The sequence below is a fragment of the Convolutriloba macropyga genome, unplaced genomic scaffold (assembly GCF_964194025.1).
Source record: "Convolutriloba macropyga unplaced genomic scaffold, txConMacr16.3 SCAFFOLD_1000, whole genome shotgun sequence".
NCBI classification, from domain to species: domain Eukaryota; kingdom Metazoa; phylum Xenacoelomorpha; order Acoela; family Convolutidae; genus Convolutriloba; species Convolutriloba macropyga.
Genome location: NW_027449568.1, coordinates 4,419 through 29,260, shown reverse-complemented (window position 1 = coordinate 29,260; position 24,842 = coordinate 4,419). Strand labels below are relative to the sequence as shown.

The following is a 24,842-nucleotide window of genomic DNA, read 5'->3' as shown; positions in this document are numbered from 1 at the left end:
GAAAAATAAAATATTTTTTTGCTAGCTCCCAGTTTGTGCGTTTGCCGCGGAAAAACAATTCTCGTATTCGCTGTTAAAGGCCCAACTAAATCTAATTCTAACCGGTTGAATTTTATTACCTGGGATGACGAGTGTAGGAAAGGTGAAAGCAAATACGTTAACACCAAGAAGAGCTCTTATTTTGCCATCGGTTTTGCTTGGAAACAGAATGTGGCTCATGCTGTTGAAGACATCACAAAATTTGCGGCTGAATTGTTAAAAGATGGGGTACTGAACGTTTGATAGAGTTTGAAGGATTTTTCAATTGAATTATGTGGAGTTATTGTAACTGGCTCAAAATTTTTTGAGGGACATACTTTTTTCAGCATTGAGAAGTTGTTGAGTTACTCACTTTTGAGAATCGCAAGCAAGCTCTTGAAATTCTTGAAATTGCATCCAGAATAAAACTACTTTGACCACCAGAGTCAATTAAAGTATTTGTGTGTCAAATGCCTTATTTCCTTTCAGGAATGATACGGGAAAGAGTCGAAGCTTTTCATATCAATTTCTTGGTGCATCGGGGCTCTGCTTTATAGCAAAAACACTGTGTTTACTACTATTTTTTCACAAGACGGCAGATTCATTCTTCTGGATTTTTTTCTGTTGAAAAATCGGCTTTCTGTTTCTTATTGATGGGTTGTGCAAAACTACCTGATGGAAGCCCTTGCTTACTTGGCATCCTTTTGTAGAAGGACAAATTTGTTTGTGGTACTTGTGACTCAGGCAGTTTGTTCACAATCTGTTTTTGCTTAGAATAACGTTTAATTCACTGGGATGACAAAGCTGGTGATGTCATTCGCCAGTTTAAAGCTTGTTGCTAAAGGCATTGGCAACAATGGTTCTAAAAACGAAATGGTTTATCAATTCGTTTAAGGTTGTCTGGTACTAAGATGGGCAACATGAATACTCGTGCATCAAGTCTTTTGCTTTCCAGAAACGAAATTGTGCAAAAATGTGATTCATTATGTATCTCTGATTGAAATACTGTGTTGAATCATACCGTCGAAGTTGTTCATCCATTCATGAAATTGAAGAGAATTTAATGGAAGTGAAGTATTTTTTAGGGTGGTAATTTCCTTGATTATTTATGATCAAAAGTTCTCAGTTTTGAGCAAAGTTGCGATTAGTGTTCGATTGGTTGACCAAGTGGACTATTGGCGACTAAACAACTTGACAAAAGCGTGAAGTGACCAGGTTCATTTTCTTTCGCGTTTTGTTGTTTTGTGAGGCCACGAGGTTTGGTATATTCGCACCGGGTGTTGAAATTGTTTGCGAATCAACCGAGTTATTGTACTGATTATTTTGGACACCGTTGTGCCAAACTGTGGGCTGTGACAGCAGTTGAATTACAGCTATTTATTTTGGTAATTAATGAGTGTACTGATGGTTAGGAAAACTCGAAGTTTGCACTGCAGTTTTGCTGTCAAAGCTAATTTTGTTTTTAGGAAAAGTTCCAGTAGTAATCTGCTGAAATAACTGAAAACTCTGTTGCTCGGAGGAAACAACAACAAAACTGTTCTGAAGGGAGGCGTACTCAGTATACGCTAGAAGATGTACAGAACATGGTTTTTTCTGCAGCAACATTTGACGTGTTTTGCGGCTGCTGTGAGAAATTTTGGCTGTGTTGAAACATAGGAGGGAATCTGAGTTCCCGTAAAGATGCTTAGACCTACAATGCAAAGAAGAACATCAGCAAACACTAGTAGGGGTTCCTTTTGAACCGTTTGATCTTCTTCGGTTGCTTTTGGCTATCTTTTCTTTTTTGGTAACGTGAACAGCTTCACTTAGTGATTGGAAAATGAAACTCCTTCCAGACACTGGTTTCAAGATTAAGTGGTCACTTGATGATTGGAAAAGGAAACTCCTTCCAGACACTGGATTCAAAATAAAGTGGTCAATATTACATTTCTTTAAATTTATTCTGTTGCTATCGCTTGAAATGCTCAAGTTAGAGATAGGCGTCAAATTGTTTTCGTTTGCTTAACTGTTGTTGGCGTTAACCCTCGCTGTTTGGCGGCGGACGGGTGGAAAGATTGGCAAATCACAACAATTAACTGTATCAATTCGGCCTTTACCTGCAGCTCTTTTGGAGAAGAGTCCATCATGAATTCTTGTAAAAGGTTTGAGCGAAGAATTTTCTATTACAGCATGAGACTGATCTTGTTGACTTTTTCCTGACTTTTGGATCTCTGACTGTTATCGATGGGCGCTGAGGAAGAAATTTATGTCACTTTGTTGAGTAATTGACTGTTGAAGAAGGATTGTTGATCTTCCCTGTCGCGGCGGTATGGCAGGTAGCTGATTAGAGTTGACTGTGCTAATTTGTTGATCTTCTGGTTGACGTCGGAACTGGTTGTCTCCGTTGTCGTCGATTGTGACAGGCCGTGGGGATTGGTTTACTCTGCTTGAGACTAAACCTTCTCCACTTTTTATCCCGCTGGAGGACTGGCTCAATTGATCAGAATCATCCTAAAGACCGAATGGCAACTGTAAAACCTTAGGACAATTGGTCACTTTGGTTGGCCTGCCCCGGATTGATGTTACTGTATTTTGACGAAATTGTTGTTTGATTACGTTCTGTGGCAGCATTTTCAACTACTTTTCTCAAGCTCTGGTTCGTTTGATCAGCAGAGACAAGGATCGAAAACTCTTTCGCTGCTGAAAAATTTTCTGCCACTTGAGAAAATTTTGATGGCAAACATGCTCAATCTGTAACTCGAGCATGTTGATGGCAAACTGGCACTCGGCACTTAATAGTTTGGACATCTTGCTGATTTTTGTGCTCTTTAGACTGGTTGTTGCTGTTGAAGACGTTGACGATCATTAATGAAGGCAAAACGGCTTAAAAGAACCGCAGGGACGCCAAATTCGATGTAAAAAGTTGTCTAAGATGCTATTCTTAATAAACCTAGTTCTCCTTCATTAAGCGACCAAAGACCTACACTTTCCCAAACATTGATGTCCTAAATGGTGTCTTTGATTGATACATCTAGCTTACGCTCTAGGAGAAAATAAATTGCTTTTCCGAATGCTTGCGAGCATTATATTCAACTCTTGTCTTACAGACTCAAATAATTGCTAGCTATTTGTCCAAAACTCAAATTTTGATTGAACAACCGCTGTTCAGAACAATTTTTTGGCTATTCTAGTTAGCAGTAAACTGGTGCTACGTTCAAAAATTGATTTTTCTGTGGCCTAAAACCAAAAAATTAGCCTAAAACCAATGCCTTTAGGCAACAAGGGTTACAGAAACTGCAGGAAGGTTGAAAACTGCAATCTGTACTTTTCATCTCTTCCGAAACTCATGTTTTCTCATTTTTTGTCAATTTGAGTGCTCTTCTGGGGGCATCTGCTGGTCTTTGAAACCATGAAATAACAACATTGTTTGGATCGTTACAGTATTTCATAAATAATTGAGACTCTTCATTCTCAATCAGCAACAAAAGTCAAAAGTTCCCTAAAGTCGTAAGCCGTTTAATGTCGTAATTTTTTCTTCTTATTATTATGGCAACGACTGAACGATGAGGTATGTCAGCGGCGGCAACACCTGAGACCGACAACTTCTTCAAAAAATTAGGCTTAGCGCAAAATAAGAACAAGTTTTTTGCACTCTACTGTTTTTGACAGTGTTGCAATATTTTTTCAGTTACTTTTTCATTATTTGAGTTTTATTCTGAATTAGTTCTGCTAAAAGTAATGTCTTAAAACTACTTCAATAAAAGTTTTGCTTCGTAATAATTCAGTTTTATCAAAATATGTGGTCAACGTGTTTTTTTGTTTGTTCTCGTAAAAAACGTATTTGTGTCAATATCAATTTTGATTGGCCACTTGAACTTTCTCTAACACTGGCTTTTTTGGCTCACTTACAAGTAGTTCAAGAGTGAGGTTGGACCAATATAGTTGGGTTTTAAGAGAAAATGAAACCAGATTTTTAAAACGATGTTTTTTTGGGAGTTTCTTGTGTCAAAAACGTTTTTTTTTCGACAATTCCAGGTTTTCGATTAACTGTCTGAAGTTCTTCTAGGAAAGGTTTTTTTGGCTCACTGAACACATATTCAAAAGTGGGCTCGAACTATTAGTGTCAGCTTCTATGACAAAACAAAGACTATTTTAAAAAACATTTTTTGAATTTTTATTGAAAAAACATTTGTAAAATTTTTTTAAAAACAACTCTTATCAAACTATGAAATAAAAAATTTTTTGTATCGTTGCTGTTTTTCATAATTACTTGAGATGACTACTCTCTTTATTCTCATCAAAAAAATCAAAAGTTCTTTAAGTTCTGAAACCGCTTTCTTCCGTCAATTTTCTTCTTTTTATTACGGCATTTTCTGAAACCCAGGGGAAAAGGGTCGTCATCGGCGGCAACTTCTGACATCGATGACTTCTGCTTTAAAATTAGTCTGCAGAAAAAAAGAATTAGTTTATTGCGCTCTTCTGACTTGACTGGTGTTACAATTTTTTTCAGTTAATTTATCATTATTTGAATTTTGTTCTAAGCTTATTTCTGTTAAAAATAAAGATTTAACATTACTTCAGTAAAAATTTTGACTCGTAACAATTCTGTTTCATCCAAATGTGTGGTCAACAATTTATACAACGTATTTTGTTTTCCTTCCTCGTAAAAATCGTTTTTTTGTCAATATCCGTTTTTGATTGGCTATTTGCACTTTTTCTAACGCTGACTAACATAATTCAAAAGTGAGGTTGGAGCAATAGAGTTGGGTTTTAACAAAATATGATGCCAAAGTTTTTAAACAAATTTTTTTCAGTTTATTGTGTCAAAAAAGGTTTCCTTCTCGTCAATTTTTTTTTCGATTGACTCTTTGAAGTTCTGCTAAGAAAGACTTTTCTGGCTCACTTAACTCATATTCAAAAGTTGGCATGAACTACTGTTGTCAACTTTTATGACAAAATTACAAAAACAAAAATTTATCAAATTTTTTCAAAGATTTTTTATTGTCAAAAATGTTTTTTGTCAAATTTGTTTTTTTGAACGGTTAGCAGTTCTTCCTTGAAATACCTCTTTGGCTCACTAAACCATATTTCAAAATTGGGCGGTAAAAATTAGCGTTAGGTTTTATGAAAATTTAAAGCCAATAATTTGTATCTTTTTCAAATTTTTTTTGTCAAAAAAGGGTTTTTCGTTAAATCTCTTTTTTGAACAAAAAAATTATGGCGCACTTAACACTAACTCAAACACGGACTTGAACTGCTAGTAAGAGTATACATCAGAAACTTAAAGCCAGCATCCTATACACATTTTTTTTGAATCAACGTCGAACACATTTTATCAAACTATGAAATAACAAATTTTTTGTATTGTTGCTGTTTTTCATAATTACTTGAGATGACTACTCTCTTTATTCTCATCAAAATAATCAAAAGTTCTTTAAGTTCAGAAACCGTTTTCTTGCGTCAATTTTCTTCTTTTTATTTCGGCATTTTCTGAAACCCAGGGGAAAAGGGTCGTCATCGGCGGCAACTTCTGACATCGATGACTTCTGCTTCAAGATTAGTCTGCAGAAAAAAAAAGAATTAGTTTATTGCGCTCTTCTGACTTGACGGGGGTTACAATTCTTTTCAGTTAATTTTTCATTATTTGATTTTTGTTCTGAGCTTATTTCTGTTAAAATTAAAGATTTAACATTACTTCAGAAAAAATTTTGACTCGTAGCAATTCGGTTTCATCCAAATATGTGGTCAACAATTTATAAAACGTATTTTTTTCCTTTCTCGTAAAAATTGTTTTTTGTCAGTATCCGTTTTTGATTGGCTATTTGCACTTTTTCTAACGCTGACTAACATAATTCAAAGGTGAGGTTGGAGCAATAGAGTTGGGATTTAACAGAATATAATGCCAAAGTTTTTGAACAATTTTTTTTAGTTTATTGTGTCAAAAAAGGTTTCCTTCTCGTTAATTTTTTTTTCGATTGACTCTTTGAGGTTCTGTTAAGAAAGACTTTTCTAGCTCACTTAACTCATATTCAAAAGTGGGCTTGAACTACTATTGTCAGCTTTTATGACAAAATTACAAAAACAAAAATTTATTAAACTTTTACAAAGATTTTTTATTGTCAAAAATGTTTTTTGTCAAATTTGTTTTTTGAACAACGGTTAGCAGTTTTTCCATGAAATACTTCTTTGGCTCACTAAAGCATATTTCAAAATTGGGCGGTGAATATTAGCGTCAGGTTTTATGAAAATTTAAAGCCAATAATTTGAACGGGTTTCGAATTTTTGTTGTCAAAAACGTGTTTTTCGTTAAATCTCTTTTTTGAACAAAAGAATTATGGCGCACTTAACACTAACTCAAACACGGACTTGATCTGCTAGTATTAGTATATATCAGAAATTTAAAGCCAGCATCTTATACAAATTTTTTTTGAATTTATCGTCAACTACATTTTTTGGTCATTTTTTTAACTGTTAGTAAATCTAACTTTTGTGGACTGGAAGTATTAATGTCAAGTTTTGTAAAAGATAAAGTCATAAGTTTTTACAAAGTTTTTTGTACTTTTGTTGTCGAAACTTTTTTCGTCAATCTTGTTTTTTGAAGAATTGTTAGTAATTCTTCCAAAAGTAATTTTCTGGCTCACTGAACATTAATTCAAAAGCGGGTTCCAACTACTAGTGTCAAGTTTTTTTGAAAAAATAAGGCCAAAAGTTTATACAGCTATTTTCGAATTTTTGTTGCCAAGAAAGTTTTTTCGTCAAATTTGTTTTTTAAAATAATATCTTGCCCTATGACTTTGTCCCTTCGTTCGATTTTTAACACCAGCACAAATTTAAGATATATGGCTAATGATGGGGTTCAAATAAATTAAAGGGGACAAATATTTTTTTGTTTTTTGTCGATTTTCACCTTTAAAGAAAGCTATTGATATTTGGATTGATGTCACCGGGGAACATGACTTCTTGAGGTGACATCTGGAAACTCGGGCAATCTCCGACGGTGACGTCTGAAACCTTAAGGAAGAAAATCTCCAGGCGTATTGACTGACACCCAAGAAAAAATATCATCTTGCAGGGTATCGTCTGTGACCCGAAACTTGGCCGTGTCAGTAAAATATTTATTCTTTGTCTTTTGTCTTCTGTACTCTGTCTTCAGTCTCCTGTCTTTTGTATCCAATGAGAAACAGATAAGCAACTAACTTTTAAAGGGAGAGTTTTGACCGCAATTGAATTTCAGGGGAAAAATAACGAATACTGTGTTTTTAACGAAGGTGATTACCAAAAGTATGTAATGAACAGAATGAATTCAAATTACATAGTTCCCATCTTAAGTGTTTATATTACCCAAGTTTTTTGTATGATTTGCAAATTTGCGAGAAGTAAACAACTCTTTTTGCGTGTAATCGGACAAAATCAACGTTTTTTCATGATTCACTTCTGACTTGGTTGATATACAACGAGCACAGCTTAGTTGAAAAACAGCAAATAAGGGGTATCGGCAGTGAGCGTTCACGCATAAAGTTCTAGCCAATTGTATCCCGAACAATTTGCCAAAGCGGCAATATAAGACCTTTTTACATAGATGAATAATGGTGGACGTTTTTTTACTCAAAAATCTCCCCATTAAAAGAACAGTATGAATTACCACAACAAAATTTTCTCAATTTCTCATTGTTGTGTCAATCACTGTAGGACGTTCTGAGAAAAAATTGATAGAGAAAACAATTTTGTTTTTTGCAACCCCGAAGCTTAAGTTTTTTAACACCCTTTTCTCAGACTTGAACAGATCATATCATGTGTTTTGGTGAGGTCAGTTTTAGTGACGTAATTATCATTTCACGGAATGAAATTTATGTTAATAATATCAATGGCAAGATCAATGAAGTCCTGGAATCAAAGTTTTAAAAAAACTGGAAATTCAACTTATCTCCCCATTCAGACTAATGAGAGCATTATAAATTAGACTAGGGAATCAGGTCTAAATATGAACGAAATAATTTCTGAAAAAAGTTAATAGATATAATTGCTTTAAAATCTATAAAATAATTGCTTTGCTGTTGAACGATTCCAAACTCTTGAAACTTGGATATCAAAAAGTTTTTAGATAATACCGCATTGTGATGTTATAAAACATTCGTTGTTCAAATCAGTGTCTGAAGATAAACTACACACTTGTTCAAAGAGTGAAGAAAAAAGAAATCAAGGTTTTCTTTCGAAAGGACACTGTAGTAAGAATCCAACTTGTTTCAATCAAAAAACCCAACATTAGTCAACAAAAGCACAGAAAATTTTATGCGCCATAGCTGAAAACTTTCCATAGAACCTGACTTACAAAAAAGACTTATTTTTTTCACAAAACCTTAATTTGAAATGTGAAAGAACAAAATGAGGAAAAAAGAAAACTACACTACTCTAATTCTTGCCAAATCTGTGTTTCATACCTTACTTTATTCATCTCGATATTTTAAATAAAGCTATGTTCAAAGAAAATACAGAAAAGCTACATTAACAAAAAAAATCAAAATTCAGCGAAAAAACCAAAAAATCTCACTTTTAATTCGATTTTTTAAGTAACCTGTTATATACAAGGCTGCTTTGACTTCTCTTACCATGTTTTTGAGCTAAAAACTTGCATTGTAAAACTTTTTTCAAATTGTTCCGTCCCTGGTACATTGTTGATACGGAACACGACAGCTCTTTACAGAAAAATTCATTAGTATTTTTTCTCAAGTTCTTTAGGTTGGTTCCCATGAAAACTGTATTCCCGAAGTCGAAATTTAATATTATTCGGATTTTCACTCATGACTGGTTTGTCAAAAACTAAAATTTGTTTACTATTCTGACTAAAATTTAATTTTGGTTCAATACTAAAAGCACTCACAATGGTTATGTGCTTATAGTTAGAGACAACAGATAGATGTGGGCAGTATCGGTAAAATTTCATAACTAAGGAATTCAATTTTCGACAAAATTGTCATGAATTTCTTTAAAAATATTTCTTGAAAAAAATAATTATTACAAGATGAGCTGTGATCCTTCTAAAATATGTTAATAGTTTTAATTAACCGTTCTGAAAACAAAATAATGCAGATTGCAACAGCAGTTACTTGTCTGCGCAGCATAATCACAAACTGTTAGAACTTTAAAAATAATCAGTTTGACTAAGACATTTTTTTGAATTAATTTTGAATTTTCTTTGCTGTTTTTTATTTCTGTCTTACTGATTGATAAGTTCAATTTTTTTTCTAACTGAGTTGTTTCAGAAACCTTAAGTTCTATATCGATTGGATTTCTAATCTATAAATTCCTTTCGTATTATAATTCAAGTAGTTCTTTTAAATGAAGGGTCGCTTTAATTTTTTAATTACTTGAAGTAATTTTAAAATATAAATTTTTAAAAAATTTACTATTAAATACCATGAAGCATTTCGCTTTTCAGTTCTTCTTGAGCTAGTTAATTAATAATTATGGTTCCTGCGTAATCGCAGCGGAAAAGCATTAGGCCTACAGTAGACTTATTTTATTTCACAAAACCTTAATTTGAAATGTGAAAGAACAAAATGAGGAAAAAAGAAAACTACACTACTCTAATTCTTGCCAAATCTGTGTTTCATTCCTTACTTCATTCATCTCGATACTTCAACATAGCTATGTTCAAAGAAAATACAGAAAAGCTACATTAACAAGAAAATAAAAATTCAGCGAAAAAACCAAAAAATCTCAGTTTTAATTGGATTTTTTTAAGTAACCTGTTATATACAAGGCTACTTTGACTTCTCTTACCATGTTTTTGTGCCAAAAACTTGCATTGTGAAACTTTTTTCAAATTGTTCCTTCCCTGGTACATTGTTGATACGGAACACGGCAGCTCTTTACAGAAACCTTCATTAGTATTTTTTCTCAAGTTCTTTAGGTTGGTTCCCATGAAAACTGTATTCCCGAAGTCGAAATTTAATATTATTCGGATTTTCACTCATGACTGGTTTGTCAAAAACTAAAATTTGTTTACTATTCTGACTAAAATTTAATTTTGGTTCAATACTAAAAGCACTCACAATGGTTATGTGCTTATAGTTAGAGACAACAGATAGATGTGGGCATTATCAGTAAAATTTCATAACTAAGGAGTTCAATTTTCGACAAAATTGTCATGAATAATTTTTCTTGAAAAAATATTAATTACAAGATGAGCTGTGATCCTTCTAAAAAGTGTTAAACGTTTTAATTAACCGTCTGAAAACAAAATAATGCAGATTGCAACAGCAGTTACTTGTTTTGCATAGCATAATCACAAACTGTTAGAATTTTAATATAAATCAGTTTGACAAAGACATTTTTTTGAATTAACTTTGAATTTCCTTTGCTGTTTTTTATTTCTGTCTTACTGATTGATAAGTTCAATTTTTTTCTAATTGAGTTGTTTCAGAAACCTTAAGTTCTATATCGATTGGATTTCTAATCTATAAATTCCTTTCGTATTATAATTCAAGTAGTTCTTTTAAATGAAGGGTCGCTTTAATTTTTTAATTACTTGAAGTAATTTTAAAATATAAATTTGACAAAAATTTACTATTAAATACCATGAAGCATTTCGCTTTTCAGTACTTCTTGAGCTAGTTAATTAATAATTATGGTTCCTGCGTAATCGCAGCGGAAAAGCATTAGGCCTACAGTAGACTTATTTTATTTCACAAAACCTTAATTTGAAATGTGAAATAACAAAATGAGGAAAAAAGAAAACTACACTACTCTAATTCTTGCCAAATCTGTGTTTCATTCCTTACTTTATTCATCTCGATATTTTCAACATAGCTATGTTCAAAGAAAATGCAGAAAAACTACATTAACAAGAAAATAAAAAATCAGCGAAAAAACCAAAAAATCTCAGTTTTAATTGGATTTTTTAAGTAACCATTTATATACAAGGCTGCTTTGACTTCTCTTACCATGTTTTTGTGCCAAAAACTTGCATTGTGAAACTTTTTTCAAATTGTTCCTTCCCTGGTACATTGTTGATACGGAACACGACAGCTCTTTACAGAAAACTTCATTAGTATTTTTTTCTAAAGTTCTTTAGGTTGGTTCCCATGAAAACTGTATTCCCGAAGTCAAAATTTAATATATATTCGGATTTTCACTCATGACTGGTTTGTCAAAAACTAAAATTTGTTTACTATTCTGACTAAAATTTAATTTTGGTTCAATACTAAAAGCACTCACAATGGTTATGTGCTTATAGTTAGAGACAACAGATAGATGTGGGCAATATCAGTAAAATTTCATAACTAAGGAGTTCAATTTTCGACAAAATTGTCATGAATAATTTTTCTTGAAAAAATATTTATTACAAGATGAGCTGTGATCCTTCTAAAAAGTGTTAAAAGTTTTAATTAACCGTCTGAAAACAAAATAATGCAGATTGCAACAGCAGTTACTTGTTTTGCATAGCATAATCACAAACTGTTAGAATTTTAAAATAAATCAGATTGACAAAGACATTTTTTTGAATTAATTTTGAATTTCCTTTGCTGTTTTTTATTTCTGTCTTACTGATTGATAAGTTCAATTTTTTTTATAATTGAGTTGTTTCAGAAACCTTAAGTTCTATATCGATTGGATTTCAAATCTATAAATTCCTTTCGTATTATAATTCAAGTAGTTCTTTTAAATGAAGGGTCGCTTTAATTTTTTAATTACTTGAAGTAATTTTAAAATATAAATTTTAAAAAAATTTACTTTTAAATACCATGAAGCATTTCGCTTTTCAGTACTTCTTGAGCTAGTTAATTAATAATTATGGTTCCTGCGTAATCGCAGCGGAAAAGCATTAGGCCTACAGTAGACTTATTTTAATTCACAAAACCTTAATTTGAAATGTGAAAGAACAAAATGAGGAAAAAAGAAAATTACACTACTCTAATTCTTGCCAAATCTGTGTTTCATTCCTTACTTTATTCATCTCGATATTATCAACATAGCTATGTTCAAAGAAAATACAGAAAAGCTACATTAACAAGAAAATAAAAATTCAGCGAAAAAACCAAAAAATCTCACTTTTAATTGGATTTTTTAAGTAACCTGTTATATACAAGGCTGCTTTGACTTCTCTTACCATGTTTTTGTGCCAAAAACTTGCATTGTGAAACTTTTTTCAAATTGTTCCTTACCTGGTACATTGTTGATACGGAACGCGACAGCTCTTTACAGAAAACTTCATTAGTATTTTTTTCTAAAGTTCTTCAGGTTGGTTCCCATGAAAACTGTATTCCCGAAGTCAAAATTTAATATATATTCGGATTTTCACTCATGACTGGTTTGTCAAAAACTAAAACTTGTTTACTATTCTGACTAAAATTTAATTTTGGTTCAATACTAAAAGCACTCACAATGGTTATGTGCTTATAGTTAGAGACAACAGATAGATGTGGGCAATATCAGTAAAATTTCATAACTAAGGAGTTCAATTTTCGACAAAATTAATATGAATAATTTTTCTTGAAAAAATATTTATTACAAGATGAGCTGTGATCCTTCTAAAAAGTGTTAAAAGTTTTAATTAACCGTCTGAAAACAAAATAATGCAGATTGCAACAGCAGTTACTTGTTTTGCATAGCATAATCACAAACTGTTAGAATTTTAAAATAAATCAGATTGACAAAGACATTTTTTTGAATTAATTTTGAATTTCCTTTGCTGTTTTTTATTTCTGTCTTACTGATTGATAAGTTCAATTTTTTTTATAATTGAGTTGTTTCAGAAACCTTAAGTTCTATATCGATTGGATTTCAAATCTATAAATTCCTTTCGTATTATAATTCAAGTAGTTCTTTTAAATGAAGGGTCGCTTTAATTTTTTAATTACTTGAAGTAATTTTAAAATATAAGTTTTAAAAAAATTTACTTTTAAATACCATGAAGCATTTCGCTTTTCAGTACTTCTTGAGCTAGTTAATTAATAATTATGGTTCCTGCGTAATCGCAGCGGAAAAGCATTAGGCCTACAGTAGACTTATTTTAATTCACAAAACCTTAATTTGAAATGTGAAAGAACAAAATGAGGAAAAAAGAAAATTACACTACTCTAATTCTTGCCAAATCTGTGTTTCATTCCTTACTTTATTCATCTCGATATTATCAACATAGCTATGTTCAAAGAAAATACAGAAAAGCTACATTAACAAGAAAATAAAAATTCAGCGAAAAAACCAAAAAATCACACTTTTAATTGGATTTTTTAAGTAACCTGTTATATACAAGGCTGCTTTGACTTCTCTTACCATGTTTTTGTGCCAAAAACTTGCATTGTGAAACTTTTTTCAAATTGTTCCTTACCTGGTACATTGTTGATACGGAACACGACAGCTCTTTACAGAAAACTTCATTAGTATTTTTTTCTAAAGTTCTTCAGGTTGGTTCCCATGAAAACTGTATTCCCGAAGTCAAAATTTAATATATATTCGGATTTTCACTCATGACTGGTTTGTCAAAAACTAAAACTTGTTTACTATTCTGACTAAAATTTAATTTTGGTTCAATACTAAAAGCACTCACAATGGTTATGTGCTTATAGTTAGAGACAACAGATAGATGTGGGCAATATCAGTAAAATTTCACAACTAAGGAGTTCAATTTTCGACAAAATTGTCATGAATAATTTTTCTTGAAGAAATATTTACAAGATGAGCTGTGATCCTTCTAAAAAGTGTTAATAGTTTTAATTAACCGTTCTGAAAACAAAATAATGCAGCTTGCAACAGCAGTTACTTGTTTTGCATAGCATAATCAAAAACTGTTAGAATTTTAAAATAAATCAGTTTGACAAAGACATTTTTTTTGAATTAATTTTGAATTTCTTTTGCTGTTTTTTATATTTCTGTCTTACTAATTGAATAAGTTCATTTTTTTTCTAATTGAGTTGTTTCAGAAACCTTAAGTTCTATATCGATTGGATTTCTAATCTATAAATTCCTTTCGTATTATAATTCAAGTAGTTCTTTTAAATGAAGGGTCGCTTTAATTTTTTAATTGCTTGAAGTAATTTAAAAATATAAATTTTAAAAAATTTACTATTAAATACCATGAAGCATTTCGCTTTTCAGTACTTCTTGAGCTAGTTAATTCATATTTATGGTTCCTGCGTAATCGCAGCGGAACAGCATTAGGCCTACAGTAGCCTGTTCTCAGTTGCCCTATTTCTTATAATTCCCCACATTTCAGACTGATCGTTCAATGAGCAGCATTGCTCTTTTTTTGGTGACTATAGCCACTTTTTTTGCGTCTGAAACTTTCACGTGGTACCATCATTGCAGCCAACATTGGTCAGGCTATGCTCAGCCTGAAGTTATGGTTAAGTAAGAGCTCATCCTCACACAGACAGCTTCACGGAGGCAGGGGATTGATCTCTCAATAATTGGCGTGTGAACCACACACCTTACCTTTCGGCTCTCACGCCACAAAAGTTGAGAGAGGTAGAGGGAAAGTTGAGAGATCAAGTTTGAGCGAGTATCAACTGCATAATATATTTTTCTAACAGAAAATTTTTCATTTGTAACGCTTTCTTGTTGAGAGAAAAGATTATATTACTTTACACAAATGAGCAATGAACCAATCGAAAAATTTGTGCTGCAAAAAGTGTATAATGCATGGTTATTGTATTGTATACACTGAATACCTGCTACTGAAAGAAAACGACTACATTTTAATAAAAACTGAATACTCTGTTCTTTCTTCAGCTACCATTTTGATTTAACCTGACAGCAAAAATATTATTTAGCAAAAGTATTTATCAAAACAGCTTCAATTAAAGATTGATTTTCAACCACAAAATGGGTCAAAGTTTGATCGCGAACAAAGGTTTACTATTTATCATCTTAAGGGCCGTTTGTTTTGCAATTTACACATTAGCCTTCGCCAAATCGGGATATAAATCTTGGAATATTGTATTTTACTACGGATTAATTGGCACATCATTCTTCAGTGCTCTTCTTGTGCTGGAAACGGATATTACTTTTCAGAAGTTCAAACAGAATCGATTTAGTTATTCTGTGACAGCTTTGAATGGTTGTGTCTTCGCAGCAATTCCTGCGCTTCTAATTCCTGTAACGCTGGATTACATTTTACCCTCAAATCAAAATATGGTCTTTGTCTTCTTCGCTTTGTTTACATCTGTTATATTACAATCCGTGGAAGATCGATTGTTTCCTACTTTTCTAACAATAGTTTCCGTGATATCAGGAATGGATCTGTTTCCTTCTCGGGGAAGAGGGCATGAAAATCTGTAATTGGTACTTTCATACAATTGTATTAGAAAATATGAAATTTAATAACAACAATCTTAAATTAATCGGACGGAAAAATTTTTGGCACATATTTGGAAAACGGGACAGTCTTCGGCTCAGACGCATGAGATGTGTACATTTGAAAGATTTTTGGGATTCCATTTTCAAATTTGACCTGACTCACAGGAAGACTAATGACTAACACAATTTTTGAATAACTCCAGTAACAGTTCGCGTCACGCCCGCTTTGCTATGTATCTATTCCTTTCTAGGCAAAAACTCAAGTGATAATGGCAAAAAAAGGTCTTTACAAGGAATTCCCTCCCTTAAATTTTCAAATAATTTAAAGTGAATTTAAAGTGGAAGAGAAACCGATCCTCAGGAATCATTGGAACCGCGTTCATATCCAACATTTTACTTCTATTCGACCAAAATCTTTTTGATTGGGGCAAAGTTTTTGGCGTTTGTCTCACGATGTTAGCAAGCGCATCTCTTGCTACGTCTTTTGCAACTCTCCGCCGCCATCAAAATATTACACCAATATGGTCAAGTTTATGGCAAGCTATTGGGTCTATGATTTTGGGCTCATTTTTGTGGGACCCTGTTGCCCCAAATTGCTCTTTGCAATCAAATCTACTAGCGGTAATTAGTATGATTTTTATGGCTATTACTTCGTTTTTTGCATTCAGTGGTTCCATTAACAAAGCCGTAACTATAACTGCGGTGTTTGTGTGCCAGCTCTTATCTCCAGCGCTTTGTTTTGTCGCGGAGATTTTTCTTTTCCCGGAAAAAATTTTATGGACGTCATGTGTTGGGATTGGATTCAATGTTGTAGCTGTGTTATTACAACTGCATGTTTTGAGAGAGCGAGAAAAAAAGCAAATGAACACAAAAGTGAAGGAGTTCGAATTGTCGAAGTGATGAACAACCAGTACAATAAACTAATTGATGCTCCTGGTTGTCAACTGGAATCCTTGTATTTAAACTCCTTTTTTAGCCACTTCAGCAATTAATAACAATGCTATCTTGAAAATCAGGATTTAACAAACAAATAATTTAGGATTAAAAAAGTTAGTTATTAGCCAGTGCTGTTTAAGAACTTGAAAAATTGCGGTCCTTTTTGAAAACAGCTTCTACATCTGAGTCACATAGGCATAAAGATTACACTTGCAGTCATTTTACTTAGTTTTATTCGATGTAGTCAAAAAGGAATCTAGATCATACCTTTTCAAATTGATAAGCTTTAATAATTTAAGGTCTGCTGCAGCGCTAAGATATCGTGATTGCAGATCAGATTAAATTTGACCAGGGTGGTTATAGTTAACAGCAAAACACATGGAATTGCAAAAATTAGGTTGCGTAACAGTTTCAACAACAGTCAGTAGAAGATCGCATCAGAGACTTCATGTTTCTGACGCCGTCTGGTCACAGGCCGAAATCTGGACAGCGGTGTGATCATAAATAGCACTTCAGTCTGACCAAAGCTCAGAATATGTAAAATGGCTGCGATCATGAATTGCAAAATTAGTTTTCGGGCACGGCGGAAGGTTTCGCTTGGACATTATGAATGACGAAAATTGTGCTTCAGGATCTTGCAAGAAAAATGTAGTCACTAAAAAATTACTGACAGCTGTTTCAGTGGCATACTTTTTACCAGAACTAAGTATTTTCGCTTTCGAAGAGGAATACGGTAGTCAAAAACAGTAATTCTATAATTTAGTAGAAGTATGATTGTTCCAATCCTCCAAACTCATTTGTGGGTTAGAAACTTAATTGGAGCCTATTTTGTTTTGTCTTTTTTTCCGATAGATATCTTTCGATCAATTTTTTCCGATCGAGGGAAAACTTGCACATTGGAAAACTAAATCAATTCTTGAAAAATATTTTCAATATTTTCATTTCTCTAAAAACACTAGTTTATTTTTTTTCAGGCTGAAAGATTTTAATATTCCTTTCTGGCCTTTTAAGCATTTTGAATTTATGCTTAATTTATGATGGTCATTAATGCTTCAAAATTTGGAAATACCAAAAAGTATTTTTCTAACCAAACCAATTTTGTCAACAATCGGAACATTGCACGCATCTATATTTTATTCTACTCAGTGAAAAGTATTTTTTATCGAGCACTTCAAAAAATCGAGAAAAATATTAATAGTGAAAGCGAATGTAACCAAGGTCATTATATTTTTGCAGAAAAAAGGCCCAAACAGAATTTCCAAACCTCAAGCCTTCCCAAATTTTAGACACGATTATTATCAATTTAAATTTTAGATCTCATAGAAAGCAAAACTAGTCCAAACTTCCAAACTTTACAACAACTTGACCAACATGTTTTGCTTTAGGGATTTCTTAGCATTAATTGACAATTAAAAGCAAATAAAAATACTAACTCTTGTTTCTAATATAATTGGAGCAAATAGTTCTTTGCAAAACAAGCCTGATTGCATCTTAAGTTTTTGTGGCATCATGCTAAACGTTTCGACATCCAGCTTTTCCTATAGGTACCTTATTTTTCGTATCGCTTGGCCACTACTTGGATTTAATATTTAAACATTAGCACGCAAATGTGATTGTTTGCTCCTTTATAAAAACGTCATTGAGAAAGAAACTAATACCCAGAAAATAGTCCGAAATGTAGCCCTTATTGTTTCTCATAACCCGGATTGTGATTGGATGAAGGCGAAAATGAACTGATTTTCATGCCAAAATAATTTTTAAAGTGCGCACTATTTTGCTTGGATTTTGTAGTTGGACATACTTCTTTTTCTTAATGAGACGAGGGATTACAACGATATCAACAAAAAGTAAATCTGGTATCGAAGGTTAATTATAACAATTAGAATTAGAAGTTCAAATGACGGACATCTAATACTGTGCTTCATTGGTTTATCCCGTCTCAATTCTTGGTTTCGTTTTTTATGACGCTGTTCATTTTAGATTGCTTTGCTGACCAACTGGAGTTTAAGATCTCTTTGAACAAAACGAGCAAAAAAGGAAATTAGCTAAGAGAAGTCAAAAAAATTTCACGCAGAATGTCGAACAAGCGGTGGACAAAAGCAAGCAAAAAATTGTTTTGTCGAAGTGAAGATCATAACCAACTAAAGTCGGACGAATTGCTCGCAAACGATTCAGTAGCTAGCGACGATTTAGGGAGGCTCGCTTTAGCTTAATTCAAAGCGTGTGGGGTTAAGCGCGGCGAGGATTTGTACTTGGGTGTGGGCGAGCGCGGAGTTACGGAGCGAACGATGAGCAGGGGTGAGGGGAGAATTATGGGGAGGTTACTAAGGGGGAGGGTAATGAAGTCGGGTTAGGGGGGTGAAGTGCACCCCACTTCACCCTCTAACCCGACTTCACTACCCTTCCCCACAGCAACCTCCCCATACTTGAGGCTCAAATTCTATGAACGATGAAATTATTTCTCCAAAACAGTTGCGGTGAATCGCATACTTAAGTCTAGTAGCCACAATACTCTAGGGAATTTGATGCCCTCCGGGCGTTACCTGTTCATCCGGTTTTTCAGTACAAAGGGACAAAGATGTCTGCCGCAAAAATCCATCCAGCAAAAAATTGCATTAAAAAGACCACAGGACTAACATGTTTGCTACAAACTCCGTTTCAGATCAATCAAACATAGCTTAAGTCTTGAAATACAATACAAAGCATTGAATGAAAATAAAAACATCCTTTACCTGAACAGAAAATAGAAATCCTAGTTAGAAAGAAAACTATTGTCATGTAGGTTGTGGATTTTTTGGTATCAGCGTTTTGAAGGAGAAAATTGCCCATCCTTATGACTAAACAACTGAAAAACTATTGTGAACCCTGAACCTCCACAAACGCCATGAAAAAATTAAGAAAGAATAGAAATGGCATTCAAAAACAAATTGAACAAAAAAACTATAAAAACTTTTTTAACTTGAATTTTTTTATACAGTACAAGGAAACATAAAGCCGAATAAAATTCCTTTGCAATTAGAGCAATGAAAAGCTCGCAAAACAATGGGCAAGCCATAATAGGCTAAGAAAGTTGTCTAAAATTTAAAAAGAAAAACTTCAAAAAAAAAAGAAAAATGGTTTTACTTCTCAATGTTTCTGTCAATTTTCCTAAGAAAAAAATGAGTTATACCAAGAAAACTTTAGTCAATTGGTATCTGAATATTTCTTAAGTAACAAGCTTCTATCCAAATCCCACTTAAAGCATTAAAACAAAAAAAACAGGCAAAAAATCATCAAATTTCGTCAAAATCAGCAAAACTGATCAAAAATCTCCAAATTAGCATTAAACTAAAATTTACTACTTGAAACCTTCAATTCCTACCAGAACAAGCCTTAAACTAATACAATATCATAATCAAACCTCATAACCATCAAAAGTTGCAAGAACTGCTTTTAAAAGCCGCACGTGAACAAAAAAATTCACTCGCTTAGAGATAACTTTTTCCACACATCAATTTTTCGCTCTCTCAAAAACAGCGGTATGAACAAAAACCACTCTCTTTTCACTCCGCTCTTCACTTTTATTTTACCACCAAAATCACTCCAAATTTTTACACGCGTTTAATTTCCCGCTTCAAAAATCACTCCAATAAAATTGATTTAAAAAAAGGACTTCTCCAATACTCAAAAAAGACAGCGCCCCAATGCAATTCAAATTCTTTGAATTGTAAAAATAGGAGCGCTATAATAGCCGGCTGAGAAGATGAGGGCGGCTATTAAAAAGATCCTTTTTGACGTGCGATCAACAATTGAGCTTCGTTCGTTTTCGGTTTGCGAAAAAACTGGTGCAGCAAAAGCTCTTCAAATTATTCAAATTTATCTAAATAAAATATTAAGGTCAAGCATAGCAATTACTACTGATAAAATCAACAACAGACTCATCAACAAGATAAATATTTAATCACAATATATGCAATTCAGCTGAAGTCAACCATTTCAACCAATTAAAACAATTATTCAGCGAGCCAGCTTTCCATTTTTCATCAGCTTTTCATAAATAAGTGGTCAACAATTTGTCACAAGCAGCACATTAGCCTCATCCTGATATCGGGCCTCTAGGTTCAACGATATTTGCATTTTTAATCTGATGCAGCTTAGTTTTGGATTGTTTTCAATGCTTTGTGTCTTAAAGACTCAATTTCCTGGTCCGAAGAAGACGAGCTGTTTGAGTCACTTTCTGATTTATTGCGAACTGGCCTCTTAGTTTTAATGTTGGAGTCCTGTTTCTGAACTTTCTTGGCTGGCGAGGTCGAACCACTAGACTTGCGCAACTTCCCTTGATCTGGTTCAGATTCCGAGTCGGATGATGATTCTGGACTCTTAGATTTCATCGGTTTATCTCGAGTCGGTCGTCTTTGCGGCGATGAGGATGACCTTTTGCGTAATCTTTCATCTGAAGGTTTTTGCTTCACAGGAGAGGGTGATCTTCTGCGACGAACGCGCGATGAACTTTTGCCCTGATCTTTCCCTTTTGCTTTTGGTCGAATCTCTGGCTCTGAATTTGATTCGCTTTCTGACGACTCGGATTGCTTTCTTTGCTTCCGAACAGGCTCTGGGCTTCTCTTCTTGGTCGTCGGTTTTCGCTTTTCTTTCTCAGGCGATGAGCTGTCACTACGGTCCACTATTTTTTGCTTCTCAATCTCTCGATTCCGTTTTATATCTCTTTCCCTGTTTCTTGGATCACTTCTGTTTTCCCTGGATGTTCCCCTCGTACGTCTGTCAACAACTTCTGGTGGTGCCCTGTCGCGGGACGTTTTGACCATTCGCTCATCTACAGGAGTCTTTTTCTGACTGGATCGTCTGGGCTCTTCTACCTCAGATTCAGAACCAGATGATTTGCGGGCTGGCTTTTTCGTCTTTCTGGAAGACCCATTTTGCGGCGATCGCTCACGACGTCTTTCGATATTTTGAGACAGTACGTTGCGTTTATCTTTTCTCTCAGGGCTTTTACGCTTTGGGGCACGTTCACGAGAAGAATCGTCACTGTCGGGGCTACGCTTGCGGGGTAACTTCTGAGACCTTGTCACATCAGATCGTCTCCGCTCCCGTTCTTCCTCATCATATCCTCTTTGGTTTTCACGAGCTTTGTCCCGATTTTCACGGAGCCTTTCAGGTGTTGCGTTACTTGGTTGATCAGCTCGACGTTCTTGTGTTGATCGACGATTTTCCTCGTATCTTTCGGCACGTCGAGGTGCTTCTTGTCTATCAATACCTCTGCCACCATGCGATTCACTTTCACCTTCTCGACGCCGCTCGTTCACCTCTCGTTCTGTTCTTCTTGGTGGTCTAACTTCATCATCGCTGGACTGCCGCCGTCGCGGTCTTTCAACGTTCCGCGCTTCAACCTGCTCTGGACGTCTGGTTGATCCTAGAGGTCTGCTGTCTCTTCGAGGCTGTGGACTGGTACTTTCAGAAGTATCTCGTTTCTGCTGAACGGGCGCTACTACAGCCATAGGACGTCCCCTGTGGTCAACTTTCTTAGTCGGAGAACCTTTTGGTGACTCTTTTGGCTTGGATTTGTGCAGAACTTTGGGTGATTCTTCCTCCGAGGAATCTTTCGACCCGGCAGTTCTCCGTTTTTCGGTAATTTTCTCTGGACTAGGTGATGTGCTTCGTTGAACTGTTCTCTTAATGGATTTCATGTCGTATTTTTTATCAGATGCTCTTTCAGTTGTGCGTTTGCGTTTCTCTTGCTCTTTTTTACTTGATTCCTTGACGTGCCTTTCTCTACTTCTCTGGGCACTTTGACGGCGTTCGAGTTCCTCTTCGCTACTCGAGTCCGATTCTCGTTTTATGGTCTTGGACTCATTTCGCGGTCTGTGCGACTCTTCATTGCCAGACTTCGTCTTCTTAACTGGGTTGGTATCTTTGGTGTTTAGTGCTTCATTTTCGGACCCAATGTCTCTTTGTGATATCTTCTCAGACTTGCTGCTTTGACTTCCTTAAATAAATTTTTGTTAGTTACTACAATTTAAAGAACAAAACCAAGCACTGGAAAATTGAACTAACGAAACCAATCACGAAACCGGGAACAAAAATTAATTCAGAACCAAAGCACAAATTAATTTTTTACTTAGATTTCTAAATTATTTATTGAAATACCACTTGAAAATGCCGCAAGTCAAATTTTACAATACCGGAAGTTCCTAAACGTATCTGGCAGATTGCCATAAACTATCCGCCATAGCTTTGTATATCTGCAGTCTCAAAAAATAGACTGAGAAAGAAATTTCTCTTCATTTTTGTTAATTGCTGAGATTTTATACTTTACCTAAGAACCAGTAAAACTTATTGCTTCTACTAGCTGCTCACAAAAAACATTCACTTAGAGTGACACAGACTCAGTTGAACTTCTGTGCTTGAATTAGGCAAAGAAAAGTCATCTCATATAAAAAACAACAGCATCTATTCCGGAGAACCTTTAAACCATTTTGCTACTCAATCGATGAGCAACCCAAAGCTAGTCCGAAAAATGCTAATCAATAATCAAAAAAGTAAACGAAAAATCCGATAGAAATTTCAAATTTACATAATTTATTTCAGTAAAAAACGGCCATGTATCACCTTGACGTGCCCATTCTTAGTAACAATACCCCTTAATACATATATAAAAGACCTAGATTAAATAGTGGACAAAAACAGCTATCGCGAAAAGCTTAAATTTTGAAAAAAAAGCAAAACACAAATAAACAAAAATGGGCAAAAATTTGATTTAAATTATCCATTTTCTTTAACAAACAGAACTAAAAAAACAATCGAATCGAAAGACAACCTTAACCACTTAAACAATAAAAAAGTTCAACCAAAAAAACTCCACGCATGCCATAAAAAAATTATAAAAAAACTTACAAAAACTGCCACAAAAACGTCCAACAGGGCAAAATCTCAAAAAGGTTCAAAATTTGCTTCAAAAGTTCAAAAACCGTCTCAAATGTAGTATTTCTAACTTAGATAATTGAAAAAAACGCCTTCGGCTAAAAAATCGCTTTTTGAAAATGCAGCACGTGATCAAAAAAACTTGTTCGCTTAGCACAAAAATTGTTCAAACCCACTCTTCTCGCTCTCTTTGTCAGAATGATGTTCAGAATGATGTTTGAACAAAAACCACTCTAGATTCTCTCTCTGCTTTACTTTTGTTCAGTAGATTGACCTCAAAACTTCTCTTTGATGTACAGCATTTGACTACTTCTAATAATACATCCTATCAAAATAGAAGTCACCGATTAAAAAAGATCACCTTAGAAACTAGACCTAGAATCAGATCCAAAAATTCAAAATGCCAGAAAGCAAATTTTGATTCAAAAACCATTTTCTCACTACTGTAAAATTAGAGCAAAAACGTTCACGCCGAAAAATCACTTGGTTTGTCGGTCCACTTCGTCGTGACCAAAATATCACTTTAATTTGACTTCAAAAACCACGAATAAGCGTGACAAATCAAAAGAAGACAGCGCCCCAATACAATTCAATTCTTTCAAATTAAAAAAAAACTCGCACCACTAATAATGAAAAATGACGAAAATCTTGACGACAAAAAAATTATTAGGACAATTGGTGACTTACAATTCAAAGATTTTTCATTGATTATACAAATAATTCGACCTATAAATGACACGAATCGCATTCGGAAAACCGTTAAAAGATCTACCTAGATAAAATAAGGGCGCAAAAAACTCCGACCACAGAGGGGCTCAAACCCTGACCTCTGGAGTAAGAGACGGAAGCAATGACCACTCGGCTACTAGGGCCTGGAAAATGCTGTTCTTACGATCGATGTTGTTATAGCAACAGACCTAATTTTCGAATGCGCGCAATTCCGATCATTCAGAAAACCAAAAAGTCAAGCGTGAAAAATTCACTTAAGCGAAATCAAAAAGTGCTCAGAAGAAAACAATCAACCAAAAATCTTGAATAAAAAACTCACACGACTAACTTCGTCACACTTCGCTCGAGAGCAATAATTAAAACAGTAATTAAATTAAATTATAATTAAAGTTAAAAAATTCGTCTAATTGTCGCATGAACACAGAAAACCGATCAAAAAAAATTTTGTTCGAACACCGTTTTCTCACTCGGGTAGAAAATTTCATACAGAAAAAAACTCGCTTTTTCGCTCCACTTCCTGTTTCGGCATGACTAAAAGCAATTTTCTACTCTGTCTTCAAAAATCATGAAAATGTGAACAATCGTTGATTTGTAAATGTTTATTAAATTATTAGTAGCCAGCTGCAGCTTAGGGAGCTTAGCGTAAGCTTAATTAAGTGGGGAGGTGATGAGCGGAGAGGGGGCGTTAAGCGGCGTTGGGGGCGCGGATGGTGAGATCAGATAAGGGGATCTCATACGTGTAGTACGGGTAGTGCGGTGTGGTGTGGACGGGGAGCGGGAAAGGAGTGGTGGTGCTGCGGGGGTCACCGTGAAATTATGTCTTCGATGAATTGCATACTTAGAAATTACTGAACCGGCTACGACAGAACAGCTCAGCGATGTGATGCCGTCCGCGCCTTACCTGTTGCTCACATTTTTGAGGACAAAATGGTCAAGAAAAAATGATCAGACGAGAAGTGTTTAGTAAA

At 34.3% G+C, this 24,842-nt stretch overlaps 1 protein-coding gene across 1 annotated transcript; it reads right to left on the bottom strand.

Annotated features, from left to right (window-relative positions):
• Positions 1-20,055: 20,055 nt before the first annotated feature.
• On the bottom strand, positions 20,056-22,210 carry LOC142355146 (uncharacterized; the record flags this gene model as incomplete). Its single annotated transcript, XM_075407397.1, has 1 exon — positions 20,056-22,210. A coding segment is annotated over one exon (1,847 nt), but the record flags the coding sequence as incomplete, so codon positions are not given.
• Between the last annotated feature and the right edge of the window lie 2,632 nt (positions 22,211-24,842).